The sequence below is a fragment of the Apus apus genome, chromosome 1 (assembly GCF_020740795.1).
Source record: "Apus apus isolate bApuApu2 chromosome 1, bApuApu2.pri.cur, whole genome shotgun sequence".
Classification (NCBI taxonomy): domain Eukaryota; kingdom Metazoa; phylum Chordata; class Aves; order Apodiformes; family Apodidae; genus Apus; species Apus apus.
In genome coordinates this window covers 84,517,821-84,543,231 of record NC_067282.1, presented here as the reverse complement: position 1 = coordinate 84,543,231, position 25,411 = coordinate 84,517,821, and the positions used below count along the sequence as shown (strand labels likewise).

General features: G+C 39.4%; 1 protein-coding gene and 1 long non-coding RNA gene across 3 annotated transcripts in view; one reads left to right on the top strand and one right to left on the bottom strand.

Annotated features, from left to right (window-relative positions):
- The window catches only part of GBE1 (1,4-alpha-glucan branching enzyme 1), a 160,184-nt gene extending 159,143 nt beyond the window's left edge, over positions 1–1,041 (bottom strand). The window contains exon 1 of the mRNA XM_051640281.1: positions 708–1,041. Coding sequence (XP_051496241.1) covers positions 708–811 — 104 coding nt within the window. The 5' untranslated portion in view covers positions 812–1,041. The remainder of the gene's footprint in view (positions 1–707) is intronic.
- Positions 236–13,076, top strand: LOC127394387 (uncharacterized). Of its 2 annotated transcripts, XR_007891622.1 has the most exons (5): positions 236–739; positions 1,545–1,802; positions 2,724–2,865; positions 4,103–4,254; positions 12,588–13,076. It is a non-coding gene; the product is annotated as an uncharacterized LOC127394387 (long non-coding RNA). The 2 variants fall into 2 exon arrangements; XR_007891623.1 differs by lacking the exon at positions 1,545–1,802.
- The last annotated feature ends 12,335 nt before the right edge of the window (positions 13,077–25,411 follow it).

Below are 25,411 nucleotides of genomic sequence, written 5' to 3'. Positions count from 1 at the left end.
AGCTCTCGAGGGAGAGGAGACAGAGGAGCAGTTTATTTACAGGTTACCACAGCTGGACTAAAAAACGTCTTTATTAGCCACAGCTGCCCGGCGAACCGCTCTCACAAGCTGCCCAAGGCGCACCTGCCCGCGCTCCAAGGGCCAGTCTCGCCTCTGAACCACTCCCCCTCCCGCTCTCCACCCACCATAACTAAACGATGCCGCTTTTAGGCGGGCCCAAAGGGGACCACGAAGACGGCTAAAGCGCCGGAAAGGCCGCGGGCGACGGCGCAGAACAGGACGGATGGTCTGTCTGCCTGCAGCATTGGCCACGCCAGCGGAGAGGCCCACGGCGGAGGCCTCCCTGCAGCGGCCTGCCCGCTCGGCTCAGGAGGCCCCGCCGAGACCCGTCAGCGGCTCCGGCCGCGGTGGAGGCGCCTGCGTCGGGAGTGCCGGCACGAAACCCCCAGGCCTGGGCCCGTCCGTCCGTCCCCCCTTCCCCCGCCGCCGGGACTGGAAGCGGAGCCGCGGCGTTGGCTGAAGGACAGCCCCCGCCACGACGGGGAGGAGAGAGGAGGGAGGGGGAGGGGACACCGCCCGCCCCGGCGCCCCCAGAGGCGGGCGAACACCGCCTGCTCGCCAGCCGCCCCTCGCCTTGCCGAGGCGGCGCTCCCCTCCCCGCGCCGGAGGCCTAGGCCGCCAGCAAGCGGGCGGGGGCAGGGCGGTACCTGCGCTTGAAGTCCGTCTCGAAGGGGCTCAGGTAGGGGTCCCGCTTCAGCAGCTGCTGCAGCTTCGGCGGCTCTGGGGGTTGCGTGCTGGCGGCGGCCGCCATCTTGCCCACCGCGGGATCCGCGCCGCTCCGCGCCGCCGCTATATACACCCCGGGAGGGGGGCCGGGGCTGGCGGGCGAGGCGCCCCCTGCTTCTCACCGCCCGGCGCCGCCCACCGGCCGGGGCAGCCCGCCGGGGCCGGGAGGCGGCCGCCTCCGCCGCCCCTCCCCGCCCGCCGTGCCAGCCGCCTGGGCCGCGCAGCGCTTACCCTCCACACCCCAGCGGTGCGGCGGCGTCGAGGCTCTGGGTGCCTCGGGGGAGAGGGGAGGGTGTTGGAGAGGGGGACGGGACTATGTTCCTGCGTCCCCGTGGCTCAGACGAGCGAGGGGTTTGGTTTCGCAGCCCCGGGACGCCGCCCGCAGGGGCTGTTAGCGGGAAGCAGGAGAGGCACTGGGGTGGTGGATGTAAAAAGAGCCGTTCTCTTCAAAACGGGGCGGGGGGATCGGGGCGGGGTAAGAGCGGGTCGGGCTTGGGTCGCGGCGTTGGCGGAGCTACCCCTGAGGCGGGGAAGTGCTGCTGCCCTGGCTGCCCAGCTGCATCCCCGGCTGCCGCTGCTGGGCGTTGAGGAGAGAGGACTTCTTTACTGTGTCAGTAAAGAAGATTTAACAAGTGTACTGTCTGAGCCGACCTTCCCAGGCAGGGCCGGGCAGGGCAGAGCCGGCAGGAGGGGACTGTCTGCCGTCGCTCGGCGATTCCCAGTTTGTTTTCTTTGTGCCTCTTTGATGTCTTTTTCAGTGTGTCTGCTGCCGGGTGAACTCTGCTTTCCCACACACCAAAAAAACCGCACACAAACGCCCCCCCCTCACCCGCCTCTAACCAGATTTGGTGTCATCATGAGTGTTGGAATACATTTCTCGACTGTTTGATAGGGTGCTGGCGTGCTCACAGACAAGCTCAGCAAAACAAGACTCCGGGGGCATCCATGAGTTCTCATAAACACTGTGTCTATACAGCAAAATGTTGCTTTACTGGACACAAAGAATCATAATCAAAGTAAGATTAATTCAGCTGATCATAGTGTAGCTCTGAACACCAAATAGCACAGGTAGATTGCTGTGGAAGTTTGTGACCCAATATTAGCATGTCTCAGTTTGATGGGCCACCAAATATCCAAGGCAACTAATCACCAGCCCGACCATGCCTCTAGGCCAGCTTTTAGCAGTTTTATTTAAGGTCTGGCAATTTTGCTTTTTTTACACGTGCAGTGAGCATGTTGATTTAGAGGCCTCTTTTGAATGTTTTTCAGCCAGGCTTTATAAACTTTTCAGCTCCTAGATACCTTACCTTGTCTCCACAACCGTCTCTTAAATTGTTAGCCTCAGTTTGTAACTCATCTCCTTTGTCACGGTTTTCTCTGAATTTTAGTGCTGCTTCTCCTTCCTGTCTGCCAGATAAGTAACAGCACCCTGGTGTACTGAAGACTAGCGAGTTATATATTTTTACATAAAACTGACTACAATGGAAGTTTCCATAATGATTTGGTTCATCAACAGCATATGTTTAACTACATATTTTTCCTTCCTTGCAGCATTTTCTAATAACTCATGTAAAAATTCAAGTACTTTTGTCCTTTTTACAAGTATTCCCTGTTCTTAGAATGAATAGGGCAATACTACTGTTTGTTATAGCAGTGGCCCCAGCAGGAGACCCAAGCAGTTTTTGTTTGGTTATTGCTGTAGCAGAACTATGTATCACACCCAGGTCTGATAGGTGAGGATTTATTTTCTTCAGTGTCCACCATTTTTTCAGTGTCACTGAAGACTTAAAGACTTTTTAAAATTACTTATGCTTCTCAAAACTTTCTGAGTGGCAGTGATTCTAGACCCTGTGCTAAACCAAACTTACCATCTTACTCTTGCTTCTTCCATCATACTGTGTGCATCCTGTTCTTCTGCAAATATGTCATTCTCACAGTTAACTAGTTTGGCAAACTCAAAGGAGAGAAGTTCCAGTCCATAATCAAGAGCCGGGAAATTGTCTGGGGTTTTTTTACAATAGTTAAGTGTTACCTGTGCTGCTGCTTTGGCGCTTCCTGGAGAGATCACCTGAACAGGAGGTAATAGGGCAGTTCTGCAGCCTTTCAATTCATGATCATAGGAAACAAGAGCTTCACTCTTGAAACAGTCCCTTTGGTTTTCTTTATTGTCAGAAGCTCAAGCAATTCACAGCATTCATTAGCTGTTTGGAATAAATGAAAGGGAGAGATTTATAAATAAGCACTAGCAAATTGTGTAAACAGTAGGAATATAGCTGTGACTTTGGGCTCCCTGAAGACAGGCACCCCTTCTTAAGCTTCATTTGGAAAATTTTAAGTAGAAATGACACAATATCCAGCCTCACATCCAAGCAACCTTGAACTTCAAGGAGTTAAATTCTGCAAATAGCCTCTGTCCCTGTAATAGACAAAGCCCAAATGCTATATTTAACACTCTGGGCTGGGAAATTGATAACCATACCATTTGTATCTACTCATGTTGCAGTTTACAACTTGAGCGTAATTTTATCTGCCTGCTTTGTCGCAAATAACTTGAAGATACTAAGGCTTGTATTATTATTATGATTATTACACAGTAATCTAGCTGGGACTCAAAGGCTGAGGTTGGCCCTCAGGACACCTCCATTTAGTCCTCTACCTGGAGGCAAAAATAGCAGTTCAAACAATTAGTATTGTACCAACTGCTGAAAGCGTCCTTGTGCATTTGTCAGAGATTGGTACAAAGCTGGCAACTGTTGCTGCCAGTGGGAATGGGAAGAGGAGGACTGTTTGTAGTAACTGTTCTTTCTGGGGAGCAGCAATGCATCATATAGGAGTGGTGTCTAAGGGATGTTTCTGGCACCCAGTTACCACCAAGGCTGGAGTATTATCAATCCACATTAAACTAATCTTTCAAAGGCTGGTTATGCTTAAGTTATGTATACTTTAAAATATTGCATAGCAATGCTGAATAGTTAAGGTTATTATAACACCAATTTAGATTATTTTTTTTTAAATGTGCAAAGTTTGACTAGTAGTAAAAGTTTTGAATTAACATTCAAGATCTGGAAAGCATTGAAGAAAGAGGATAATGGCTACCCTTGTCATGCAGTACATTAATTTTGATTCACTAATACTTTGCACTTACTTTGCAGAAGATCACAGAGATGCTAAACTGTAGGAACTGAGTTAAGTAAAAATCTTTTTTCATTAAGGCAGTGGTTTGAATTCTCTATAATGAATAGTGTCTGTATCTTAACCAGAGCAGATCTGTGTGGTCTCTGACCTTGACTGGCTCTTGCATGTGCTTCTGAACTAGGTGGCTCAGAGCAAACATGATCCCTGGTCCTGACCTGGCTTTGTAAGGCACTTCCAGACCCGACAGAGTCATCTTTGGGCTGCAGGATTCTGCACTGTAGCTGTCATGCACTACTAATTTCTAGACTGCCCAATCCCATACGTTTGAGATAGGTAAGTAGGCAACTCATACATGAGTTACAGTGTGGTTCCTGCCATGTTGATTCTCACAGATTGCCAGAGCAGGATTATAGTAAGGGTTTCCTGGCTTTATCTTCTAGCCTGTAGGGAGAGAAAGAGGACAATAGCCAAGGATTATGTGTGCCCAGTTTTTTTCCAATATGTACGTAAATGAAACATTGCAGATATCCATATGAGGATGATACAATGTGATCCCAAATACTACAAAGTATTCATTAGCATGTTAGATCAGCTGTGCTCCATTTTAGCTGTGGGCAGTTTGTAGACTCATAGTTTAATCTGCTTGAGAAGAGATGGTAGGTACCAAAGACAGTAAGATATAGTTTAACTCTGCTGTTGATCAAATTTAAGAAGATTAAGTATCTTCAATACTTAAAGGCTATATCCCAAACTTTTCATGATTTCAGTCTGGGCAGAACTCTTAATTCCTTTTCCTGAAAGCCTTTTTACATCTAGACATGGTTGGCCCAGTTTGCATGCTTGCATTTGAGGAGATGTGTGTGTGTTTTTATTGCTATCTCACCTTTTTATGTCTTAAATATAAGTAGTCCGTGGCCAAGGACTGAGAAGCACAGCAGTACAGCAGCTCTCCCTCCCCTGGATCCCACAGTGGGGACTATCAAGAAAAAGTGTTTCTGTGGACAGAGGCAGCCATTCAAAAAGATTAACATTTCATTATTGCAGAAGAACAGATTCTTGAAGTATTCCTTGTGTCTGCTCTAGAGATGTCAGACATCTAAGCACATTAGAGCTTCCCCCATTAGAGTGGGTTTCTGTACATTCAGTACATAACACAAAATGGAATTCAAAATTTGAAAGCAAGCTAGCTTATTTTGCCGCGTTGGCCAGCCATACTTGCCCCTATTATTTTTTCAAGAATCCATAATAAATTAATGCACAATTGTCATCAAAATACAATACAAATTACCCCCTTAAAAATAATTTGTCTTAGTAGTCTTCTCAGACAGGTTAGATGTGGAAAATGGTGATTAAACTAGCTACTTATCACTATCTTTGAATTCTCCCAAGGTGAGGCTCATAGGAGAAAAATGGTCACTGTTACACAGCTGCTGTCAAAACAATACTTTAACAGCATGTCACAGATCCGTAATTAAAAGTGCACTTCTAGAAAGGATTCAACAGTTTGATCATACATGAAGAACAAAGCATGTTATCCATGAAAATTGCAACAAACATTCCAAGAATCTGTGTATCTGTTAATTGGTTTATAGGCTTGGGGATTTTGTTTTGTGTTTGAATTTTTTAAGAAATGTAGAGTTTTCATTTAGACAAATCTTTTAAGGTGTTACCTCTGCCATCAAAACAAATGTACAACCTGAAATACCAAAAAGCCAGTTTCAAAATTGTCTAATTCCAGTAAGCGTGGGCGATGGGAATGCCATTTGCACTTACCATGCAGAGCAAAATGAAAGCACATTCCAACAAGCTGACAGTCCTAGATAATGTCTGCTTCTTGCTTTCACAATATTGCAGTATTATTATGATTTGGTGTTCTTATTTTGTATAACAGAGTATTAGGAAATGTAAATATCTTTCATAGGTGTTTACACAGTAATCAAGACACTTCAAAGTATGATTCCAATTTTAAAATAGCAGCAGATGTAGAACAGTATTTGTTGTGAAAATGCCTATGAGTCTCACTAAAAATGAACTTAATTTAGCAGAAACTCTTTAGATTCAAGTAAGAATTTCTTAGCACTTCACAAATACAAAATGCAGGAAAACTTCAGTAATATTTTTGGACGTTGTATACATTCTGTTGTGTTTATGCCTTCTATAAGTATTTCTAAAAGTAATTACTGTCAATATTAACAACCTTCTACAAGTGCTAAAACTGCTATTTCCTAGTATTTGCATATGTATTTATTTGTTGGGGGAAGAATATAAAACATTTGTGACTCTCTCCTTAATGTGATATCCACAATACTTGGTAACTGTCACCTCTGTCTTACCAACGTGGGTTTATCTCTAACACTTAGGAAATAAGTAGCTTGAGTTCTCCAGGATAGTTGTTGCAGAGAAACATTCCTGCTGTTATTGCAGTGGGCTTCTGTAACAATATATTGCTATTAAACAAGCAATTTATTAACACTAGCAAATATTGTATTGTTTAAATCCAATACACTGAGAATTAAGAATGAAACACCACAGCTTCAGCAGCCATTTTGCTTTCTTGTTCATTGCCAGGTGTTTCCTCCTGAGAAATAATCTTACCTAGGAGGTCTCTTGAAGGCTGCTTGCATAGTCTGCCATTCCTTCCTGAAACACTACAGGGATTTAGGCTGTCTGGCCTTTTACTCAGAAAAGAAAGTGAGGTTGCCAGAGAGTAACACATCTAATCCTGAGGGAGATCAAGTGAGGTGAGAAGAAAGGAGGGGATTCATATTGCTAATGCCCTGACAGCTCTGTCAATATAAATTTAGTATGTGTAGAACTATTTTAGGTTTCAAAAAGCAGACTAATACCTAAGTTGCACTCATTAATTTAAGTGTGTACAGAGTTAACCACAGTAAAAGGAGATGAATCTGGTGCAGATTTTTGAGTGCAGAACTTTCGGAAGTCCAAAATGCTTTCTGCAGACAGTCTTAGATTTTGGTAGCAAGAGTTGAGTTTTAGTTTTTAATGGCAGTCAGTGGCAGTTGATCAAATCAATTCTCAGGTATGACCAATTGTGTTTTGGTTGAACAGAAAGATGGAACTGGGGCAAGTTCCTTCACGCTACACTCAGAATTTTTCTGTAGGCAGAAAAAAACACCATATTTGGGACTAAGATTTTACTGGTAGTTCAGTAAATGTTTTAACAGTATAATTGTCCAGATTATCTGATTATTATGGTAAAAACCCCACCCTCATTAGTAGTGCAGTTTAAATTGTTATACAGAAAACATTCCATCACCTATGTTTTTTTTCTCTTAATATTATCTCCCCCTTCCCAGCATGCCTCTAGGTCCTAAGGCTGACTGTTCAAGTCTTCATCAGGCAGATGGGGGCATATACACTGTTCATGGGAGGGGTGAGGGTCTCCCTCCTCAATTTTAAGGTTCCTAGCTGAATTTCGACAACTGCACAACAGCCTCTCCCAGATGCAGTTGATGTTAAGGATTCTGTTGGTCATGCGGGGACTGCCTGAGGCTGTCAGATCCTTTCCCCCAGTGGCACTCACAGACAGCAAGCTCAGAGTTTAGCAGTAGTCACTCAGGCAGTAAGCAATGGCAATGGCAAAATATCACATGCACCAGACTAAAGTTCCCCTTTTTGATAGATGGTCTGCTAAGCACAGGCTAATAGTTTAATGAGTCCGGCTGAGATGTTGCAAATTGTCCTATGACTTCAAGCTTCTTAACAGGACTGACTGATGGCTCTTGAAAACGATCACTTTTTCCTGTGGGATCTTGTGTGATGATAACACTTAAGGGTCTAAGGGTATAATGACGTGTAACCATTGTACAATCACCAAAGCTACTATAAATATAAGCTAGTATAAAAACTAAAATTACAACTGTAGGATATAAAGCTAAGTTCAGGTTTCTGCGCATGTCACAGACCCTAGTCTTACTTTTAAGGTAATGATGTAATTTGTATCTTTACATTGCTTGTGTGCCTGTCACTGAGCATTTTACACACAGTGATTTCTGGATGTATATGAACATAATTGAATCCTACATAGATAATGGCACAGTGACTGAAGCAATTTCATAATCACATCTCAAATTCTGATCTAAGCAACTGACAAACCTTTGTAAACTAATATCCTTATATACGTAATGCATGCATTGAGGTGTTTTTTTCTGGAATCTGTCTAAAAAGACTATGAAGAACATCTGTCATGTTCAATAATCCATCTTCATAAATGCACATCTTTCATCTCAGAAATGCTGTAGCTGTGGATCTCTAAAGTTACCTGATTAGCTCTAGTTGAATATTCATGCGAAGTTACATAATATAGACTTAAGTATAGGGACTCCTGATTTCCACCATTTTCTACATGTCTTAAAATATCACCACTACAATAAATGAAGGTGCAGTCTTCACAATCCCAATGATGCAAAGCTACACTTACAGGTATGCAATCTGTTGCCATAGCTGATTGTATTGTTTGCAATACAGTTTTCCATAGGAAATATTTTTATACCTCAGCAATTGACCTTTTCTTCTGAGAGCACTTAAAATTCTATATTTTATAAATATAGAAAGCTTCATCCAAGACAAACATATACACACATATTTTTGTTAGGAACATAAATATTCATGGATTAGTAAGAAGTGCATCTCTGTTCACTCAGAAATAGGTTTTTTCTTGCCTGGAGATGAATCCCTTAGGTTGAATCCTTTGTCTCATTACCTAGGTTTATATTTTGCTTTTGTTTATAAACTCAGCCATGGCAACTGAGTAAAAAGAAAAGTACTATGGCTTTAACTTTTCCTATATGCATGTATCATAATAAAAATACGCAGTGAAGAAAACTCAGCGGTATGCAGCTCACAGGGTTCATACATTTGGAAGGGACTTCTTATGCTATCTGTGGAAGATCAAATAAGAAAATATTATTATTAATAGTTATCCTAGTTATCCAGGCTAAAGCACCTCCCTCAATATGAGTTTCCTAGGATATCCAGGTTAATTAGCTGAATTTCTGTTTCCTGAATGCTTTGTAAAGAAGTACATAGTAATGAAACAACTATTTCATTACTACATAGTAAGAAAATTTGCTTCATATTATTAGATTAGTTTAGTAATTCTCCACCTATTTTTGTTTTGCTTTGGTTCTGTCTCTTCTTGGTAACAAACAGCTTGTCACCATTTGACTTGGGTTCAACAACAATGCTCTCCATCCCCTCCCCCTCCCAGGTAGGGAAGGAGGGAGAGAAAGAGAGATACTTGGCTACTTGGCTGGATTGAAAACTAAACTACACAGCTTTAATTAAACACTAATGATAAAAGAAAATATATGCAATTACATACAAATGTGTTCAGGAAATGTACAGAACCCCTATCGCCTCCCCCCACCCCCAGCAACTCGCACAGCACTCTTCTTAGCTGCAAACAGTCCCATAAAATTCAGACTGCTGCCAGAGAAAGTGTAGAGTGATGAGGGTCAGGAGGGTACATCCAGGCTCAAACCAGGACACGGCTAAATATTTGTATTTTAATTCAAATAGCAATCTTGACAATTATCCATAATTTTTCACCTTAATTTATTATTAATCATGTATTCTACAGATAACTCTTTGGTTTTCCAAGGTAATGTGATCCCAATTCCATTAGAATAGTTTAAGGGCTGATGGCTCTCAGTCAGCATTCCTGAGTTTCAAACTCCCTTCTTTGATAAATCTCTGAGCCTTATTTTTTTATCTCTCAAAATTCTCCCTGGATTTTAGATTCAGTCACATAATCTTACTCAAGGAATGGTTGATAGCACTGCCCAATCTGATTTTAGTTTAACCAGCTACTCAGTGCAGATATTTCTTACATTTTTGCAATCGGCTCCTGCAGAAAGACATAACACATGAGCAGTCACGCTTCTCACAGCAGTTCTGGCATCTCCTGCTTGAATATTCAGTTGCTTTGTTAGTTAGCACCACATCCTCTCCTTCTGCCTAATCAGAATAGCCTTCTAAATTGCATAGATCACAGCCTATGCCAGCTATTCAATCTTTTTTTCATTACATTATCTTCTCAGACAGCATCCAGGCTCTTCATTTCCCATTTGTCCTGTAGTTCCACCAGGCTGGGAGGCCATCCCCAATGATCAAGTTGTACTTTGGTGTCGCAGTAGTTTAGCCCCCCCACACAACTTCACAGAGGTGACTTGTTTTATGACAAGTCATCACCCCCTGAGGTCTTCAGGAGAACAATTTTCATGTTGGGGGGTTCTACTTCCTCAGTCTTGGGTACGTTTGGTTTTATTTTTCAACCTTTTTCTTACACCATCTGCTTCTCTCTCATTGATTTCCAGCTAGTTTGAGTATTGAACACAATCTTTACTCCAGGGCTCTCAGCAGATATCTGCCATCCTCTGTAATTTTATTCCTCTATTATACAAATGTTAACTCTACTAAAATCAGTAGTTTCAGCGATCTAAAGTTGCAGTTCTTTAGTGGAGAATCCAGGAGACAGGTCAGAAAGCAGTGGTTGGTTTTTCAAGTTCACAGTAGTTTTGATGAAATATATAGTCAGCAGAGCTGTATAGAACTGGAGGTCATTGCATCATTAAGTTCAAATTTGTCATTTAGCTACTGGAGTAAAGCACCTGTAAGTGGTGCTTTTATAACATCGCAGTATAAAGGCCTATTTTAGAGTCTGCCTGCAATTCAGTAGTTTGTAAATATATGATATAAATAACCTGACTCCAGTATCTCTTCCTATTTGTTCCGGTTTTGCAGAATTTGCCAAATTTAAGTTAAAATTCTTGAAGAGGTTTTGAAAGGCCTTATATCCATGACTATTGGGCCATGAGCAGATCAGCTGCCTGTGCACTACTCTCTTAAATTAACCAACTGTTTTTAGATAAATATACTGTAGAAATCCTTAAGTACTCAACATGTTCTATCCTGGTGAAAAATTACAAATATTTTTATGTCTTGTTTGATTCCAGCTCTTCCTTAAAGAACCTGAAAGATGAGTAATTGTGGCAGGAAAAATTACGTGTGGACCAGTGGGTATACTGAGTCTCTAGAACCCATCTGCCATTTATTTTGTGTCATCACTGACTCTCATAACACAGTGTTCTAGGCAAAATTATTGTTGTAGATACATATTTCTGTCTTAATATCAACCTTATATAGCTTTAACATTTTTTTTAATCAGTGATACAGTTCACTGTCTCTGGTCAATCAGGTCGGTAATAGTCAAATACCATTCATATTAGTACACTATAAAGCAGGAATCCTTTCAAAAGTCTTTCATTCTTAGCCCCATTAAAACCACACTAAGATACTCTACTGACATTTTTTTGTTGGTCATTATCTGGCTGGTTTACCTTTTGCAGTTAAGGCATTAAATTATGCAAATTAAGAGATTTCTTCATTCACAAGATCATTGTCCAAAATGTTAGAATTATGTTCTATTTCCTTCTTCCACTGTTTCAGCTGCATACAGTTAAATACTGAGTAGATCTTACAGTTCAGGAATGATCTGTTGCTTCTTAACCTATGCACTCCTTCAGCTGTCTCCTCAGTAACTTTATGTTGTCGTCTGTTTCATCACATGCACAAGAAAAGCTCACAAAGGTTTCCATCCTGGGAGCTGTCATTCTCTAAATCAGGACCATCATCCTTGTAATACAAAATCTTCCTCTGCACAACTTAAGGACAAGTATTACCTGTGTGATTCTACATTAGATGTTTTAGCTTTTCTTACTTTAAATTAATTGTGTGTCTAATTGAAAGCACATAATTGAGCAGTACCCACCATAATTTTCTTTGTATTCATATCATATGTGTTACATAATGCCAAAAACTTAGTTATCCTCAGTTCTGTGTTCTGTTTCCTTTATTTTTTAATCAGTTGTCGTTTCAAAATATACTCGTTATCTTCCCTGGTTTTTCCTGTACATACATCTAGTTTCTGTGAACTGTGACTACTTTCCTGTCATCCAGGAAACCTCCAGTGCTTAAGGACCGTAACCTCCTGTACAATAAAATTGTTTTTCCAATCATACCGTTAAAAGGTGCTTACAGTGACTATCCATCTGGTTTAAGTTATCCAATGTACCTAACATTTTAAAAGGTTTGACTGATGAGGGTATACATTAGGCTTCCTGGAAATGAGGAAGAAGCAAGACCAACTATTTATTTCTTCTCTTAGCACTATAAAATACCATGCACATTCTTTGTATTTTTAAATAATCAGGCTTTCTTCTTATCTTGTCTCTGTGCTTGTCAAAAATATATACTGTGGTAGATTGAAACCACTCTGGCACTGCTACAATATATTAACGCTATGATTTTTCCTCTTTGTGTCCAAATTGCTGGGTTAGTTGCAGCTCTGAAAAATATTTACCTGAAGACTTCTGAATAACTCTATATTTGAGTTGTATTACATTGCTTGAAATAAAATTTGTCAGCCAATTTCTCCTCTACAATTCTTTCATGTTTTAGGAATTTTCATGCTACCTCTGTTTTTATAAATACTGCCTTTACTATATCTGTACAAATATCCCAGATTAATACCCTGTTTTTTAGTATTTTTCCTTGCTTTATTTGCTTGCATATTTATCTTCTCCCTATCACTTGTTTAGCTTGTTTTGTTTAAATGTGTTTTTTTCCTTTTTTTTTTTTTACAGTCTGACATGTGGCATTGCTATCCTTAAGGAATTTAGTTACACAGAAGAAAATTGAGCCTGATGCCGATGGATGAGATAGGCTTTATAGCTTCTCCGTGCATGTTGGTAAAGGAACATAACTGTGGAATACAAGTGTCATCAAAATATTTCTCTGGTTTTGTAAGGAGTTGCAGAATAAGTCATTCCTTTTCTGTACAATGAAGCGTGGATATTCACAACTGTAAAAAAACCCAACACTGCGAGCAACAGAAAAATAACTGCCACATGTTGTTTTCCATTTTTCTAGTTTCCTTTCTGTAGAATGAAGCATGAACATCTCTATTAAATAAAAAAAAAAAAAAACAAGAAGAAAAACCTTCACCTTTTGTCTACAGTTTTTCTTAAATCTAAAAATGTTTTTCAAATGAACTTAAATCATTAGTTGGGTGTCTTGCCTCAATTTTTCATCTATAGAATAAACTGAAGTATTTCAGCTTTTAGCATCTGTAATACTTGTTCACATTATTTCATTTGTATGTTGGGGACTAATTTTTCATTAACATCAAGACCTCTCTGTACACTGACACACAATAGTGGGGAACTGAGGTGGGTTCTGTTGTATTTCTGTAGTAAATTACATTCATTTTATAACCTATTCAATACTCAGAAACATGAAGACAAGCCTTTTTATAAATTTGAATCAGGTGCCTTTCAGGTTAATGTATTTTACGTACTGCTTCAAGTGCAAGTTTTCAGTTTAACTGAATGAGGTTTGATTAGTTTTGTTCTTATTCTTTTCTTTTCAAAAGGTCTTTTACATTGTATATTAGCTCAATTAGTAAAAAGTATAAAGTCTTCTCTGATAACTTTCCATTATGTCAGAGAAGATTTAACAAAGCCCTTAATTTCTTTTGTCTTACGTTGTAAACCTAGTTAAGAAAAAAATCTTCCAAGAATGTGCTATCTGCATATAAATATAATAGTGTCATTTATAGTTAGAGATAATACACAGAACATGTAGCTGTGAGAGCTATTTAAAAATCAAAAGCAGCACAGTCAGAACATAGTAATGTTTGGAGGAGCAGGACATAAAAGTTAACCCTCAAGAACATATCCTTCTAAAGGGTAAACAAATATAATTATTTCATGTGGTGTTGTATAATTGACATGACTTGGAATTCCCCCTCCTATAACACTTTTGATCCAGCTGTTAAATTTGACAAGTTAAGGTTAAGTGTCCCTTTCCTGTCACAAATTAGAAAATACTTTCAGTCCTAAGAATAGTTAATTAAAGGTGAATGGAAAGTCTCCATTTCCAAGGTACTAATTACCATAACACTCAGTGAATTTATCTTTGCTGGCAGAATGACATAACTTGCTGCTATATCAGTAAAAACTGAGTTTCTTGTTGATTAACACTGTCACTTGCCTGGAGTAACTAGGTCTAGTGAAGTAAAAACAGGGAAAGTGAAGCAAGATTTTGTAAAAAACGTATGGTTCTGTTCTAAGCAAAACAGCACCTATTTCTTTATAGAGAGGATTTGAATTGAACACAGAACTTCTGAGTCAGTAAACTCCGATGATCTGATCCACTGTTGTTCTGGACCTCATATGACCCTCTGCTGAATTACTGGCTTTGCACCACTGCCACTGGTGGCAGAAAACACATTAGAAAACACTTGAACCTTAGAACTTGAGGTGAGCAGTGCCAGAGACATCTGCGGCCTGAAGGCAGAGAGGCAAAACACTCCTACAGTACACGTGGGAAGCTCTTGGTAAGGAAGAAGGGCTAGCAAGTATATACATCACCACATCTATGTTTTCTATTTCCATAGGAGGACCCTTACCCTTTCCCGTATCCTCTGCCTCAGCACAGAGAGAATCACAGCATAATCACAGGTTAAGATGTATGCTACAGTGCCTTCTGTTTGAGCTAAAATAATTCTTTTGACTCACTTCCCAGCGTGCAGCACACGGCAAGTAGAACACATCCCTAAGAAATTGGTAGTACATGCAGCATTACTTGACTTTTCTTTCAGCTGCTGAAATAAGATATTATTTTTTTTTTCTCAAATGTATGTAGATAGATGTCTAGAGTTTATGAACTGCTGAATGCATGACTTGGGGATAACTACTATAGTTGCAAGGCAAGCAAGAAGCTACCAAGCACTGGATAGTGGCAGTGCTTGTCTAAAATCCAGTTAAGCATTTCCTGTTCCTCGTAAAAAATGCAATCCATCTACAGAGTTTTCCCAATAGAAGGGGCATCTCCAGGTCATCATTGTCACAAAATTACACAATATAGAAGAACAATTTCAGTATACCTTCAAAGCACATAGTGCTAGTGGAAAAAATGGTAAATAAACTCAGTATAATTAGCAAGAAAAATATTAGCTAAGGAGCGTGTTACTCAAAGAAAGTGGCCACCACTGCTGTTGCAGCGGTGAAGAAGAGTTTAGAAAAAATAATCCATAATGTAGAGTGCTTTATTTTCATGCTTTTAATATAAATTTGCAATTATTTTACTGAAACTTGGCCAATTTTTCAACAAGAACCCGACAAAAAATAAGACTTTTTTAATATTTAACTGTGACCCATTGTGGTATTGATGGGAAATGCAAAGCACTCTTTTAGAAACTTTTTCTCCAGTTGTTTAAAATCTTTTCTATGAATTCAGAATCGTGTCTGTGCATTGTTTTTGGTCTGTAGGTAATCCACGGATAATCTGAGACTAGCATTCATATCTGGATATTTGGGTTCCATTGGCTTGTTTTGACTGAACTTGCATGATATGCCTGTTTGCTGTGGATACTTACCACACTGATGGTGCTAAATGATTTGGCATGACTAGTTCAAATACTGTTTCAAATTATTTGTTTCTCTGATCATCAAAACCCCAAAGTAACAATAAATTACTGAGCAAGTTCTTTAACTAATTTAATCAAGTATTCCCAGAAATATTTTTAAGTTTTCAATGAATGGCAGATAGTAGTGCCTTTATATCCAATTGTACTGTCTCCTGTGGGACAAGAACAGTTGCTGGACCTTGCCTCTTAATCTCTTCAATGCACAGTCTTACAAGTGACAGGGTTCTGATCGTGTATTACGGTAGGAGAACTCCCCCAAGATGCTCTCCTTTAAACCTGCTGAGCCTTGAGCATCCTGTATTCTTTATTCGTGCATTTAAATGTCCTTGGACATGAATGCCTTAAATGGCTGGATTTCAATACATTTGATTCTTTCTAGTTTTAATGTCCTACAACTACAACTTTTCATCTGAGCCACGAAGAGCCATCATCTTAAGTTTCTAACCTTATTAACAAAGTAAGACAAGGATTTTCCTCTGCATGACACTGCTGTCTAGGCAGTAGGCCAGCAGTGACTCACAACTTTTCCTAGAACTGTTTTGCAGCAAATGGCAATAAGCTTCTCCATCTGTGTCTTGCTGAAAAGTTTGTCCACTCCAATACATGAAGTAAGTTGACTTGCTGCTGGCATGCTAAGCAGCATTGCAAGCCTCATGGATCCCCCACTTGGCACTCTTCATTGTGTTTTTCACTGCTGCTCTGGAGATGCTAGCTACCCGTTTCCTTCATGGTGACTGGTTTTCCATGAGTTCTGGTTGTAAAACTTAAAATTGCAAAGCAGGGCTGTAACCTGAAGATAGGCAAACTAGGTCATTTCTCAGTTAACAATTCCACCATTTCTTTTTTCATAACTCTTGACATATTATCGGAAATATTGCTAATAAAAGTCTGGTTCCCTGCTTCCTTGATTTGATTAATTTCAAGCAAATTAATAATGAAAATATCAAGCAGTTAAACTGAGATACATGTGATATTCATGAAGCAGATATCCCCCCAAGTTCTAATAAAGTCAGAGGCACAGACTCACCCTGCCAATGGAAGGATCAAATTATGATCCTTTACTACAGTTGTTAGAGAAACCTAAGGCTGTTTATTTCAGTTACTGCATTAACTAAACACGATTGTTTTTAATGGGATAATTCTTGGTAGCACTACAGATCACAAAAAGGAAATTGGTTTGGAGGACATGATTATTTAGCCACCCAAAGTAGCCAATTTATGTTCCCCCTTCACAGAGAAACATCTGTGGGACAAGTGGTGCCAGGCTGAGGCCTCAAAAGAGGCACAACTCACAGATAAGCCATTTTACTGTAGTTCATTTCCTAATCTACTTCATGCCACTCTGCAGTATTATATTCGTCTTCCACCCTCAGGACTTCTCATGTTTTTAACCTACAATATCTAAAGGCAAGTTACAGACCTTACTTAATCTGGAAGAGCAAGGATGTTAACTGTGTTGAAAATGGTAATGATCTATCTGATTCTTTCTTATCTGCAGTGTTCTTGCTGCTCTCAGGACACCTGAGTGCACCCGCATCCCAAAACATTGACCCCTTATCAGTGGCTCATTACACAGTGAATTAAATGTGAACCCCATAATATGTCACCTCATTCTGTTTCTGAGTAAGAGCATGATTATGCTTGAGACTTTTTTTTATATTTACTGCCTCAGTTAAAGCAGAATTAGCGCCATGCAAAGGAAGGTGATTAACCACCTTCACTTCAGCTGAAACCTCTATCAGCTTAACATTTCAGGCTTCTGTTTGGTTCTTCAGCTGTTCCAATTACCAGTCAAGGAGAGTTTTAAGTCTGCAGTATAATGCTATTTCCGATTACTAGTAAATAGTATTTTACAGCATTAACTAGTCTGTCCTTACCACATCCTTTTCAGGCAGGCAAATAAGTGTTGTTATCGTCCTTTTACAAGCACATTGATTAAGTGACTTTGCCTAAAGGCCACACACATCAATTTCAATGTCAGTGCCAAGATTAGCACAGAAATTTCTGCATTGCGGTCACAGAAAAAACTGATCTGTGTTATCAAGTCCACAAGCTTCACCCACCCCACCCCCAAAACAAGCAATCACTTCTCTGATGTGTAGTCTAGGTAGCATTTACCCACTTCACACCCCCCATGCTTTGTCCACCTGTTAAGCTGTTCCTTGATGATGGCTCAAAATGGTTCCCAGTATGTCTCTAACATGGGAAGCTTTTCTATCTACCTCCTAGTTTCAATCCAAGGGCTGGAAAGCACTGCCTGGAGAACCTGTGAAACTCCCTCATCAGTGGCTGAGCTAGAGGCAGAGCACAAGGGAAGGAAAAGGAGCTAATGCTGCTCTCTGAAGGGCAGCATGAAGATGAGCAATGATTTTAGGAAGCAGTAGGGACAGGATTAGGGAGAGATTAGGAAGAACTTCCACCATTTTAAGAGGTGGGGGGTTTTGCCTGTCCAGCCCAGCAAATTTTCCATGTTTAGGCTGTGTACAACAGGTACAATTCTGTTTTCTATTGCTGCTGTAGGAAATTGGGATAGTTGCATTGGTAACATTGGAAGCTGAGTCTTCAGCTCTAACATGTAGCATCCCTAGTCCTCAATACGTTGAGCTGTTGGATAAATTGCCCCATTTTAAAGCTCCTGCTTTTAAATTTGGAAGGAATTTTGGTTTTTATCTCCATTGTCTGGTTTAGACAGACAGATTGTGTCTATATTCGTTCCCTTACTGACTGATGAGCAACACAGACCTTACTGCATGCATATAATATGTATGACAAATTAAAGTATAAGAACTAACATCGTAGCACACAAAAATCTTTTAAACAATATTTAGTTTCTAATGTTAAAAGCCTGCTCTGTTTACAGACAGTTATTACTATGGAATAACATGGTGGTGGCTGTATTTGTTTCCCCTCCAGAATAAGTCTTCTCTACCTTGAAAAAATAAAACAGAGAAACTCAGAACAGGATTTGTGATGTCTAATGAAGGCCGTCCACACTTAAGGGTGACAATCTTTTGTTCTGATTTGGGTACAGTTCACAAGATCTTTCTGACTCAACTTCTAAATGTGACAGAAAATCAAAATAATCATAAATCTTTTGAACCATAGTAGTATAGTTCATCAGCAGATTCACAAATCTGTCATTAAAGCCTACAGTGTCATCTGCCAAAATCTGAATTTGACCTAGTCATTGAAGCTGATACTGTGCCAATGTCTGAAAACAGATACATTGAAAAATTGTTCAGCATTTATGATAGATTAGAGTAGACTCCCAGGCGGTGAATTATTTTCTTAATAAGTATACATGACAAAGTTAAATTTAGAAATAGAATTAATAGAATTTGAAGTGGTTGCCAAGTTTTTAACTGAAGGTCATTTGTACCTGTTTTTGTTTTTTGGTTTTTTTAAAAGCCTTGCTCATGTAGACACATAGACATTTGCAGGAAATGTGTGGACTTACCTTCAAAATACCTGAAATATTAGCCATATGAATTATAGATTTGCGTTTGTTGTTGTTTGATGTGTTTTTTTCCTGGCTTGTAAAATATTATTTATTCCATAAAACTAAGCATTATTCAATGTATTGCTTCTGAGTCACCTGTAAATTGCAGTATCAGAATTATTCAATAGGTTTATGCCTGTCAGAATTTTATATTAGCTCCATTATTCATTAATAGCAAAAAAAAAATAAATAAGGCATCTTTCTAAATGAATGCTTAAGTGTGTGTGTTTTCTTGGCACTTCATTGGCTTGGCCTTCTGTGCAGTTCTAGTCCTTACTCTTTCACCTCATAATTATTAAAGTGTCATACACAAAAGTGGTAAGTTCAGCTGCATTAAACTGTGATAGAGGGTTAATCTCACCCAGTGAAAAAGCAAAACATGGCTAGATGGTCATAGATGTGATTATGTGTTCTGAAGCCTGATAAATATTGTATCACACCACAATTTAAGATGCTCAAGGGCTTCACAACCTTAATTATGTTTTAATGATGGAAATTCCATTCAATTATGTACTCTGGCTTCTTCAAAAAAAAGCACTTCAGTGTTTAAAACGGTATTGTGGTACCTCTCACCTCTCACCTGCAGGAGTGCTGCAATATTTGGGGTATGCCCTGTTGTCTTCAGTGGTAGTTTTTGGTGCTAATAAGTGCAATTTAAAGACATGCATTGGGAAAAAAAAAAAAAAACACAAACAACAACATAACTGAATATCTAATAAAGAATGAAAAAAGGGGAAGTAAAAAGAAAGACAATAAGATAATGGAAGAGAATGTTTCCATGAAAATAATGTGGTTTTCTTCTCTTTGACTTGCATGTGCTGCAGAGCAAGTGGTATCTAGTGTTTTGTGAGGTGCATTACACTGCACCGTGGAACCCTTATTTGTGGTTCATCCTTAGGTAATACCACAAACATGACTGTTGAAAAGTTTTCTTACAGTTCTTTCTGTTTTGTAATTTATTTTATTGAGCTTCTCATAAACTCTGTACTACCTCTATGCTAAAATAAATTAATTTGACCAGGCACTTGGATTCCAATCTGCTGAAGGACTTGGGCGTATGCTGAGTCCATCTTCTGAAACTTGTAACAGTCTCATTGCCTTGGATGAAACTTCTCACGTTTTTGAAATCACAAACATGTTTTAGTCTTTCACTGGATTAAGACTTTAGCCATTTTGCCTTTCTTTGCATTTATTTCTAAGACCTAGCTTCTTAAAACTGCACTGGGTCAATGATACTTTAGCATTTTACTGTTTTCTTGCTCAGTTTTCTTACTCAAATGTTCACTGATAACTCATCTCTTTCATTTACTTCCAGAATCCACTAATGATTTTAATAAATATCTCAAGTCAGAGTGTATAATTAAGTGAAATATTCAGCTGTGCTTTCAAATGAAGTTAAAATTGCCTGGAGAATATACAGTCTGGTGCATAAAGCCTTATTTTCCATTTCAGAAGCCCTTACAAACAGAAGTATTTGTGTTTTTCCAGCAACACAGTTTGTGCAGGAACTATGGGTGAAATTGTCTTAGCTTCTCATGTGCAGTAAGTCAGGCTAGCTGATGAAAACACTTCCTTGTGGCCTTAAAAATCTCTGATGTATTTTGAAGCTTATGATTGCAGCACCAGATCAATGATATGTTATCTTTGTTCAAAAAAAACAGTCCTCTGTGGTCATTACTGCTGCGTTAGCTGATTATTTTAAATTAACATAACACAAAACAATTACAAAAAATCAATTCATATTGTTATCTCAAGTTCCAATTTTAAATATGGAAAAAGTAGAGTCAGAAAATGGGCATTCATGGGAAGGTGTCTTATACTTCCCAACCAACCCCTCCATTATCTCGTGGTGCTTTTCAAATAAATTATTTCATGTCACTCAGAACTTCTAAAGGGATTTGAAGGTTATTGCCTTCCATTCATTTCCAAGTAGATTGGATACTAAAAATAAAAAGTAATGACTCGGAGCTTACCTTTCTTCACTCTGGAGCTGAAATGGTAAATATTTAATGAGGGAAACTCTTTCAGGAAGTTTTGTTCTTTTTCTTTCTTTATAATAGAAAGCAGAAAGAATTTCTAAGCACATAGCCGTCCTGGTTCCATGCTCATGGATAAGCATGTTTCCATAGTATAGATGCACAATGCCTATCCTGCAAAAACATGCCCAGATTTTTAATTATGGTAACAGACCTGATAAAGAGAGTGAGAATGTAACTGAAGAGCTACTGTTCACTGTTGAAAAAAATCACCTTGGTATAAAATCTTTCTCTTCTTGCAATGTGGTGGCTATGTAGACTGAAAATACATGTTTCTGTATAGTTTACTAAGTGTCTCAATATCACTGGAACATCTGCAAACAGGATGTATGTGTTATATAGATAACAATATAAATTTTAAGATATATATATGTACATGTATATAAATACCATTTATGTACTCTTGAGAATAGAGGGCAAAGTACAGCATTTGTACTTTAGTCGACTTTTCAAGCAAAGCAAAATATACAGGCGTAAGGCTGACAATCTTAATTCTTTCTTTGCAAGATCTCAATAGCTGAATGTAATTTGATTCTAATTCGGCTTGTTAAAAGACATTTACCTAGAAAAAAACCTGTTAGGTGGACATAGATGATGCTTTGTGCATCGCCAAGAGAACAAAAGATTCTCTTTACCAGGAATCATCATCCTAAGGCGACTCTGTAGCACCTTTGGAAAGTATCTCTCAGAACAGCACAATATGTTTGTCTAAAGGTAAGAGATGTGCCAGCAGGGCTGACATCAAAACTATACGAAAAAGTCTCCACAAATCTTTATTGATCCTAACAACTCCCTGCCAAAAGCAACTACACATATCATAGGCACTGGAAGTCCAAAGGAATCCTTATAATTACTTACATGTAGGAAATAACAAAGGTATTCTCTGGGCCTTACCCCTTCTCTAAGAGACAATGTGAGCTGGGTTTGGGGTAAACTCAATTCAGTGGCCTCTGGGGCCCTGCTTACCTACACTACTTCTTGCCTGGACTTCCCACAGCAACAGAACCACAGTGGAGCCTTGGCACGGAAAGTGCACTCGGATAGCTCAGTAAGTGCACGTAACTTAGAAGCCAGAAACTGCCCAACCTGTATTTATCCAGCTTGCAGTTCTCAACAAAATCAATCAAGTCAAAGCATACCCTTAAAATCTTCACTGTAAATTAAACTGATTTTTCTTTCTGCTCTACAACTACTGTAATAAGACATTATTATACACCTTTTGGTTTGCAAAGTACAAGAAAGTACTTCCTCCTATTAGCTTCAAAACAGAGATTTATGTTTTTAAAAAACAGCTAACAGAGTATGTCAGTAGCAAAAAGCACAGTGTTGTCCACAAATATGTATGTGGCCACCGTGTTGCACATGAAGGATAGCTCTAAGTTGCCTCAGGTGGCTTCTGCTGTCTGACTGGTAAAGGTTTTGTGAAGATGAGTGTGGTGCAGAACAGCTTGGCATCTGCTGTGATAACCAGAGCTAGCTAGTGTTGAGCTTCTGAAGCTAAATTGCCAGAGTTACCTACTTTAAAGCTATCTTAAGAACGTCTGCACTCACTTGCAGTTTGTGTATCTACGAGGTATGTTATGGATGATGCGACTGCTATTCTTCAGACATTTTCTTCCCCCCCAATGCCCACGTGTGGTAGAACTGGGACTGTAATTATCAGCTCTGGTTCACACTAGTTCTAAATAGGTAAAATTGCATGCAGGATTAGATTTTAGTTTAAATGCTGCCACAGATATAAAAAGGTGACCCACAAAGTTCACAGAGAGATCTGGATTTCCTTAAGGCTCACAGATTGTTCAATCTTTTGGCTTGAGACTCCTTCTAGCTCAAATCTAATCATACTTCCTAGAAAACTTTTGTACCTGAAAAATGCAATTTCTTGATAACTGGTGCTACAATTTTTTATTTTTTTTTTTTTACTTTTAGCTTTCCAAACTTTGTTAAGGTGAAACAGAGTTCAATAAACTCTTCATAAAGAGATAAAATGTAACTATTCCTTAAAAATACAGTGACACCACAAGACTCAGGATGCCTTGGGAAAGCTGAGTGAATGAAAACTCCTATGTTTAATTAGCTGGCGGTTTCTACTTAAGCATGGTAGGAAAAGAAGTTGTTTACATACTTGATTTTTCTGACATGTATTTCTCTGCACTTTAGAGAGGGCAAGATGAGGCTTAGAGTGGTAAAATAACCCAAGTGGAGTCTTACTGGAACAGTTTCAGCTTCATTTTATCCTCCACATGGTGGCAATCTAAGTTATTATCTGTTAGATCTGTATTCCTTGCCTTGGAATCTAACATTTAATTTCTTTAATCTCTCCCAAGGCAGAGTAACAATGTTTCCAAACCCTTCTAAACCTTGTGAACTACTCACAGCAATATTATTAGTGTTACTACTTTTACTCTTCCTTGCAAAAAATGGGTGATTTGGGAGTTCAGGCATGAAAGCTGAAGTGTCAGAGGTACTCAGAAATGTTGCTATTAGTTTCCTTCTGCAGGCTCAACCCGCTCTTCTTGAGTTGAATAGAAGACTGGCTCTTGTATTCCCTGACATGAAATTTTCAGTGGTGCTAATGAAATAGCAGGCAAGGCTCCAGGATACAGCAAGTCACATATCACTTAGTCACAGTCTGTGCTGTTCATTGCAATTTTTATTTTTTAGCTATCTGTTTGAAATTGCAATGCATATAAGATAAGTGCAATGGTTTTTAGAAGATCCTTCTGCACCACTAGTCAAACTTAGTACTTTATCTCTTCATCTTCAACTAAGTAATACCATGCCTCATTATGTCCATGTGCAAAATGAGAGAAAAAAGGTGAAATTACTTTTATGAAGTTGCACAGCAGAACAGTAGCAGATGAGGAAAGAATCCAGCACATGTCCCTTCCAGCAGCCTCCTGCTTGTCCTGTCTTCTGAACCAACTTGCAAACAAGTTTGGTCATGCATGCTGGCTGAAGTGCATTTGTTTGTATTGTCTTGTCAGGAATTTAATTTCACAATATCACATGCTACCAACACAAGCACATCATTGCAATTTAGCATGCATTTCGTTAGTGTGTTCTGTATCTCATTAGAGTCTCATCTCCTAAGCCAATACCATATGCTACTTGTCTGTAGGAAAGCTCTTAAATGTAATGAAAAACGTATAAGCACAAATGAGAAAACAACTGTCGCCCAGCAACCTGCAGGTATTCAAGTTCTACAACATCACTGAAAGAAACAATATTGCAAGAGCAATCCTTTTAAAACTCCTAGGATCATTGACTGACAGGAAAAACATGTTTGGCTTGGAGGTGCTTTTCAGTCACTCCTGAGCAGCTCAGTGCCATTACAGGATTCTCAGATCACCAGATAATACTATGTTAACACATATGGGATAGATAAATTTCTAGTTTCTTTTTTTTTTTCAGTGGAGAAGGAAGTTTCAAATTACTGATATGGTGCACTGAATAGTTTTTGTTTTCAAAAATACTAATTTTAAAGTTAAAATATTCTGAAAACATAATTATAAAACAAAAATAAAAGAGTGGTGATCAATAGTAAAAAAAAGGGATTAGTTAGGTTCTGTCTTCAGATATGTGAAGGTAATTATTACAAATCAATGTGAAATGCAGCTGGATTAGATAACAAACCAAGTTTAGAAACAGGAGCAGAGGGACAGGTTCTAGCTGCTCAGTGCTACTGCTGATACTACAATTCCTAAAGTTAGATGGAGACATCAGTCCTGAAAGGAGCTCTGTATACACACAACTTTGTGTCCAAGGTAGAAATGTCATTGATACCTAAAAACCTCTGTACAAGCATGTGGGGGTCCACTCCCAAGTAGCCAGTTACAGGACACAGAGCTCTGGCGTTCCAGGAGTGATGCAGAGAGAAACCGTGGCCAGGCAGTGCTCTGAGCTGGGGGCACCATGGCCAGAAAGTGTCAGAAACTGACAGTGATGGGGACTCTGGGAGCACCTGGTCCAGGAAAGAGAACAGCTGTGCCAGGACTTTGAGCAAGCAGGATGCTATTTGCCTGCAGTTTCATTCCCCACCTGAGAGAAATAAACCCAAGCACAGCATTTTTATAAGCAGCGTTGGCAGTGATAGATCCCCAGATCCTGTTTCTCATGCAGAAGCTACTGCCTGTCACCCTGCTGATAGGATCACTAATTCTCCTCCAGGTGCTGGTTTAAGAGCCCATGGTGGCCACAGCCAGCTAACCCAAAAGGCAAATTTTCATGGGTCACAATCAACTGGGAGAGCAAATAAAACAAAGGTAACTTTTACCCCTTCAATATTAACATCAGCTTACTGAAGACATGTATCTTGATTCCAATCCATCTCTAATTAAATTTAAATTAAATTTCACCAAGCAGAACTACCAGGGTCTAACTTTTAGACTCCGTGATAAATCCGACTTCCTGATGCTGACTAGCTATTCACTAGAGACAAAC